Here is a 7,805-nt window from a genome sequence, read left to right as displayed (position 1 = left end):
TTAGTAAGATAGGACTTATTATTTCTAGGTTTTTCTGTGTTAAAGGAAGGATATGTACAATGTATGGGTCTCTGATTTTTTTTTGAGAAATGCTGTAATTGTAGTTCAGTAAAAAAGGTGAGACTATCTAATTTGAAAAAGAATGAATTAAGAATTAATTGGGGATAAAATTCTAGTTTACGTTTAGATTACATATGCCACTTTGAAGTCAGTTAATTGTAAAGGTGTTGTTTAGAGGTCTTTCTGCAATTATAAATTGAATCTATTTGAGCCTTAGCTTTAACCGAATCAAAGTTCAAATGACATGTCTTCTCTTGATAGTAATCACAATGCCTAAATACATAACTTCAGATTTTACTGGAATATTCTAGAAAGTGTTATACAATCTTTAACAGACATTAACTCACATTTGCTTATGATTAAGTCCTGGAGCTTCAAAAAACAATTTTATGTGTTTAAATGCTAAAGGAGTTTGAAAAAATAAGGTGGTGTCATCCACCTATTGACTACCCTTAGAAAGGCAAAATGTTTGCGGCAAATTCGCAGCAAACAAATTAATTTGCCAAATAAAATTGCCACAAGTTTGCCATAGTTTGCCACTAGTGACAAATTTCCGGCAACATTATGGCGAAAAAAAAAAAAAAACCCGTCAAGGCAGGACATGGTGACTGGAGAGAGGTGGAGAGTGAATATGTTACTAGTCTATTAGAATGTTATAGCAAATGTTAAAATGCTCTCAGAAGTGCTGGGTTTTCATTTGATCTGCTGATTAACAAGATTGGGCCATTCCAGGTCAACAAATTTCAGCAAATATTCCTGCATCACATTTTCCCATATTTTTTCCGGTGCAAGTCACCAAAACTAGAATTTGTCTAATCCATAAACCGGAATTATTAATTGCATAGCATTGTGAAGCAGAATCTCATTACCTCCAGTTCTCGTGAGCAAACTGCTCCAGCTGCCAGATTTGTCCCTAACTTCTCCTCATTAGCTGCCCCCTCTCAGATTTCAAGATGAAAAAAGGCCAACTAGAATGGGCGTGGTGGACCCACAAAACCAAGCACAGGTTCCCCAGTCCTCTGGAACCCAGACTTCAACCTTCATGCTGCAAATGGACGCCTCAGAGTCGAGACTAGATGCCATCCTCTCTCAGTGCTTCGACGGGGAGGAGCACCTGGTCCTGTTCATCAGCAAGCTGAGTCCCAGGGAGAAGAAGTATGCTATGGTGGAATGAGAGGCCCTGGCCATCAAGTGGGTTGTCAATGAGCTCTGGTGTCTGATGGCCAGGAACTTCACTTGATTGTTTAAATCTGAGCTGCCATAAACAACAAAGCATCAGTCAATCAACAGCACACCATATTGCCATGTAAATTATGTCATTACATAAATCACAGTCCAGAAAATATGCATATTAAAAGTTCATACTATATATTTGTTTAAGATCAAATAAAAGTTGAAAAGATTTGATGATAGTACAAAAACAAATGGAGCAAACAGAAATTTTCACAGTATATGTGTCCATATACAAAGCTATATGTTTTTAAATTTTGAAAGGCATCATTGACAAAAAGGAGCTTATTAATTATTATAATAATCTATTTTACAAATATTACGTTATATAGATTAATCTAAATTAAGTCAACTTCTGAAATATACAGTCGTGTAAAAGCTTTAGCCACTCAAGTTTTTTTAAAATACAAACTTTGTAATGTGTCTATTTTATTGCTTTTGTGTTACTGAGTGAATAGTGTGAATGTTATATTTCCAAATATTTCCAGTGAAAACGAAATGTTATAAAAATGTTTGCATGTCAGTAAAACCAGCAACATGCTACATAACAGACCACTTTTCAGCCACCTCCCAATAAAATGAACAAACAAACAAAAAAGAAAAACAGACATACAGAAAAACATTATGAAGCCTACTGGGTTTTACAGGCAAAAGACAAAGTCAGTGTCTCCATATGAACTGTAGAAGATTGTCTAATTTGAACAGTAAAAATGACCTGCCAGTCACTTTAAATAATGCACAAATGAGAAAAACAAAACATAATGCGTTGTCAAACCAAATATCACCTTTATTTATTTGATTACTGTTGACTAATTGAAAAGATTTTAATATATTAGAAAAGAAATTGTCTTGTCTTATTCCAGTCTCCAACTGTCCAGTTTTAGTGAGTCTGTGGCCCATGATAGCTTCAGATTCTCCCATTCTTGCTGAGTGGAACCAGTTGTGGCCTCTGCTGTTGTAGCCCGTCCACCTTATGGGTTGGTGTGTTGTGCAATCTGAGACGCTTTTCTACACACCAAGATTGTGAGGAGTGCTTAGTTTATTCTTCATGTCAGCTCAAACTAATCTAATAATTCTCTTATTTTATCTCATCAACAAATTGTTTCACCTTATACACCTTGTGCTCATAGGATGTTTTGTTGTAAGGGAAATTTCCAGATGATCAGATGTTTATGCAAAACTCAAACCAGCCAATCTGTCAACTCTCTAAGACTAAGGTTTACACATGTATTAATCGACATGGAATTTAGGTGGGTTTGGTAGAGGCAGATACATCTGCTGCTGCATGAGTGTAGAGATAGTGAGAAACATGCTGCTGCTGCATGTTATGCAAAAAGAGTGGAAGGGTGGCTAGGATCCTGCAACAAAACAATGATGCCAAGCACATCAGCAATAGACACCTGAATAGATTAATAAATAAACAAATATCAAGGTGTTGGGATGTCAAAGTCTAGATCTCAACCTCACTGAGATGATGTGTCAAGATCTTAAGAGAGCTGTGCATAAATGAATACAATCAATGAACTGAAGCATGTGAATATTTCAATATTTTTCCAAAACTATATGAGAGACTGATAAATTCCTACAGAAAAGATTTACTTCAAGTTATCATTGCTAAAGGTGGTTGTACATGTCACTGAATGGTGTATTTATTTTTCCCATTTATTTTCTGAATTTTTGTATACGTTTTGGAAAAATGGACATACTGAAATCTGCCGTGTTTTACTTGCTATCTGCAGTTATTTCTTAATTTATATAAGTTTTGAGGATAACAAAATTGTTATTTAGGCCTTGAAAAAAAAACTAAAAAGATTTGAAGGACAGTGTACACATACATGGTAACATATATGCACACAAATGTATATATATGTAACAGATTAGCCAGAAAAGCAAAACCCTCTGGCTACTATTGTGTAGGCCCCCCTTTTGCCAAAGCTCTGATCCATTAGTATTTCTGGTATCTGGCACCAAGACATAAACAGAAGATGCTTTAAGTCCTGTTAGTTGTGAAGTGGAATCTTTATGGAACAGACATGTTTATCCAACACATCCTGCAGATCTTCAATTAGATTAAGATCTGGGGAATTTAGGGACCAAGTGAATGTTTTGTCACGTTCCTCAAGGCATTTTTGAAAAGAAAAAATTGCAGTGTGGCAGAAAGAGGCCACTAATATTAGTGAATACTGTAGGTGGTATGTAAAAATATCGCATGAATGCCAGGACCATTGGTTTCCCAGCAGGATAATGTTCAGATCACACTGCCTCTGCTGACTTGATTCAAAAGCATATCCTGGTGCCATCTCTTACCCCGGTAAGCAACATATACACACACAACCGGCCAGCCAAAGAAAACGTGATTCAAGTGCTATACAAATAAAATTGAATTTAACTAATTATTATCACATGCCAAGATGTCATTTTTTGCAGTGCAAAGGTTTAAGAATTTTCAAAGACCTTGCTTAAACACATCTGACTCTCACAAAATGAAGAAAAGCCACTGTCTCTCACTGTCTGGCTTACACTATCACAAAAATATAGTATAAATTTTATATATATAAAATACATAAATTATATATTTTAAGGACCACATGGTGATGTATATGAATTTTACTGTATAGTCTATACACTTTTGCTAAAATTATATCAAAACAGATCTTAAAAAGGCCGAGCATTGTATGCCACGTGACAATGATAGCAGCTTCTGCACATTTGCAGAGAGACAAACTGCAAATGACACAAATGACTTGCAGCTTGCTACTGAAAACACAGAAATTCTGCACTCAGACTAGTAGCTATTTCCTGTTTCACATCCTCAAATGCTAATTGCTAGTTGATTCGCCTATCTTTGGTTCACTGCTGGTCATCAGCAGTTTTCATTTCACAGCAAGTTGGATACTTTAGACAACTGTGTACATGACAAATAAAAATCTTGAATGGCTTCACAATGAGATCTAAACAAGCAAGCTATATAACATATTTCAAGCTGGGAACCGTCTGTACTCCTTGTACAGTACTGTAGCAAACCGAGTGTCACAAATCTCAATTTCAATTTCACCACATTGCATCCACTGTCTTCTGGTATCTTACTGCTGGTGTGAACATGGGGTAAGCAGGGAAACCAGTATTTAAGTAAAAATGTATTTAATTTGAATTATAAGTTTAAATACAATACAAAATCTGATTTCTTTGTCTTTACTATTCTATTCTAGTGAGGATTTAACACAGAAACTGTGAACATTGTTATACCATAAATATTGGCATTACTTTATTAATTCAACAACTCAAAATAGAGATTTAAAAAGAGTAATAAAATAGCCTAAATCCTGCACATACATTACAATTTCATAACACTGATTTACCAAATTTGCAGTGATTAATTTGATGCTATTTGGACTATACATGCAGTAGTATACTTGAAATATAGTAGACTCCAATTAGATCAATGACATATCTTTTTTTTTTTTTTTGCATCTACTCAGTCATACAACAGTAACTTTTTTATACTTTCACTTTAGAATTGTTTCTGGCTTTCATGTTACATTCTATTACATTTGTCAAAGGAAAAAAAAGAGAGCAAGTGTGAAAGATTCTCTCATAAATATTGATGTAACTTTTGAACCCAAGTCACCAATTTAAATCACCAACTTGAAAATGACCCTCACTTTCATATTCAGTATGACAGTATAAGCAGCAGCTTGCTGGTCTAATATGTGTTCAACTCACATTAGATTTGTGCTTGCATTTAAGTGAACTCTAATAAATGGAACAGCTAGTGTTAGGGTAAGAAGAGATAAATTGTTAGGCCTTGTATAGCACTGCTCCATAGGAGAAACAGCATGACACGTGTCACATACACCAATGCTAACTGAAATAAATATTCTGATCTGAAAACCATTAATGAACAGTATTGTGTTCTGGGGTGAACATATTGGAGTCATATTTTGTGTTTTAGCTTTTTAATCTACAGTGTGTGTAATCACTTATTTCAAATGACTACTCATGCAATCATTCAAATCAGTATGTAAACTTGAGTGCACTTCAAATGTGGCACTGATCAGAAGCAGAAATAACAAGCATTAGGAAGTAACACCATTGGTGTCTAGACTGGAGAATGTGTTTGATATAGCAACCATATAGTCAAATACTAGGTTCCTGTATCACTATGGTAGTTTAACCTTTACTGTAAAAGTATGAACTGAATCTTTAAGCTGGCTGAGATATATGATGTCTGTTAAAATACCATGGACCTTTGAAGATTGGTTAGGAGACAAGTCAGGTAGGCTAGTCAAAGGTCTCCCATTTTCTATGCAAGTCTTCCATTTTCCTTTTTGTTTGTGTTGTGGATGATGTTGCCATGGTGAGAAGGTCACTGAAGGGGTCATTAGGTTTGTCTGTCAGATGGGTCGGGGGCAGAGTCTTGGATAGACAGGATGGGGCTGGAGAATCAATCAGACTGTATAGAGAAGTGCTATTGCTGGGGGCTGGTGATGATCTGTCAACAGGCCATGATCCATTCATTGTAGGCCCACTGACAGGGGAAGCCTGATTAAACATCAAAACAGGAGAGGTTTGAAAATATGCAGTAGTTTGTGGTGAGAAGTAGGCAGTGCTAAAGGGGTTTTCTGGATGCACAGGGTTATAATATTTTTGGAGGATGTAGTGGGAGTCCTGTGTGAAAGGGTTAGGAGAGCGCTGGCTTTGAAATTGAGTCAAAGCAGGCTGTGGTGGAAGTGATGGTTCAGAGGACTCTACTACTCCACTTAGAGGGTCTAACAGGCAAAGCAGATCAGGCCCTGGATCTGTGCTTGGTGTTTGAGACTCTGTCAGAGGGGATGTGTTGAGTGTCTGTTGATTCACCTGCCTTTTTACATTTCCCACCACTTCTCTTTCATCCTGTCTCAGACCTTGCAGCAAAGTCACTGTTGGTGAAAGCACAGCTCCTGGTTTTGTTATTTTTTTCTGTGCTTGTGGGCGAGGAATTGATATACTCCTTTCCTCCATCAGTTCTGGGCCAGGGGAAGCTCTGGGAGGGCAGGGCTCCAGTGGTAGCACAGATAATGGCATATTAAAGGAGGATGAATCTTGGCTGGAAAAGAGTACAGTGTCTGGTAACGACTGGTTCCACAATTTGTTGCAACTGGAGTGCTTCAGGGTCAGAAAAGTCTGAGTATTTTCATCAGCACTGAGCTCCTGGCGCTATAGACAAACAACACACAAATATATAGTGCACAAACCTTTAAATATAAAACTTAAACATAATTAATGTAATACAGTGATATACAGTACTGTGCAAAGGTTTTAGGCAGATGTGAAGAATTATTGTAACTAATAATCATCAATTTAATATGTAGGTTGAAACAGTCATTATCTGAAACTAACAGCTGTGTAGGAGGCTTAAAACAGTGTGCGGAACAACCCAACTCTACTACTAAGGTGAGGTTGTGGAAGACAGTTTCATGTCACAGGACATACACCATGGCAAGACTGAGCAACTTAATGGTGTCCTCAATGCTGAAAAATATTGGCACATATTTATCTATCATGCAATACTATCAGGGAGGTGTCTTATTCTGCAGCAGGACAATGACCCCAAACATACAGCTAATGTAATTATGAACTATCTTCAGCACAGAGGACAAGAAGGAGTCCTGGAAGTGATGCTTTGGCCTACCCTGAGCCCTGACTGACACTGAGCTCTGTCTGGGATTACATGAAGAGACAGAAGGATTTGAGACAACCTACATTCACAGAAGATCTGTGGTTAGTTCTCCAAGATATTTGAAACAACTTAGCTGCCAAATTCCTTCAGAAATGGTGTGCAAGTGTACCTAGAAGAATTGATGCTGTGTTGCAGGCAAATGGTGGTCACACCAAATATTGATTTGATTTGGATTTCACTTCTGTTCATTTACTTTCCATTTGGTTAATTGATAAAAATTAACTATTAACAGTTCTAGTCTAGTTTACAGCATTTTTCACACCTGCCTAAAACAACTGCAGAGTACTGTATATGTAGAAAAGAGAAGTGCATGTTAAGTGAACTGAATATTACATTATAGAGGGTACCTGGTAACTGAAGCTGCCATCCTGGTCAACTGGCTTGCTGACTGAACTTAGCTCCTCTAGGCTCTGTTCTGAGTCAAGCACTGTGTGTGTGCTGTTTATAGTATGTAAGGCATATGTAGGCTTCTCCTGCTGGTTGCCAAATGAATCATCTAAAAGGCTCAGCTCAGATAACTTAGAATGTATTGGTCCATCCATGGTTGTGTTACCCTGGAAACAAACTTCCCCTTTTGTTTCCACAAGCTCTGTGTCCTTCAGAGATTGATAAGATTGAGACCTGACACACAGACAAATCCATGCGTGCACACAAACACACACACACACACATTATAACCACACTATTCATTGTCCTATCTACATGTTATATTACATATTCATTTGATATTAGAGTTCTAGATATTGTTATTCTCCAGTAAGTCTACAATAGTCCACTGTAGAATTATACAACATTC

General features: G+C 37.0%; 1 protein-coding gene across 2 annotated transcripts in view; it reads right to left on the bottom strand.

Annotated features, from left to right (window-relative positions):
• Window positions 1–2,067: 2,067 nt before the first annotated feature.
• The window catches only part of dennd1a (DENN/MADD domain containing 1A), a 46,575-nt gene continuing 40,837 nt past the window's right edge, over window positions 2,068–7,805 (bottom strand). The window contains exons 22-23 of one of the 2 annotated variants that reach the window (XM_058415926.1): window positions 7,357–7,630; window positions 2,068–6,486 (exon numbers count right to left, since the gene is read on the bottom strand). In XM_058415926.1, the coding sequence (XP_058271909.1) occupies window positions 5,572–6,486; window positions 7,357–7,630 (1,189 nt within the window). In that variant the 3' untranslated portion in view covers window positions 2,068–5,571. The remainder of the gene's footprint in view (window positions 6,487–7,356; window positions 7,631–7,805) is intronic. The other variant, XM_058415927.1, reaches the window with a different exon arrangement.

The sequence above is a fragment of the Hemibagrus wyckioides genome, linkage group LG18 (assembly GCF_019097595.1).
Source record: "Hemibagrus wyckioides isolate EC202008001 linkage group LG18, SWU_Hwy_1.0, whole genome shotgun sequence".
NCBI classification, from domain to species: Eukaryota; Metazoa; Chordata; class Actinopteri; order Siluriformes; family Bagridae; genus Hemibagrus; species Hemibagrus wyckioides.
Note: the sequence above shows the minus strand (reverse complement) of the source record. Positions and strands in the feature narration are given on the sequence as shown.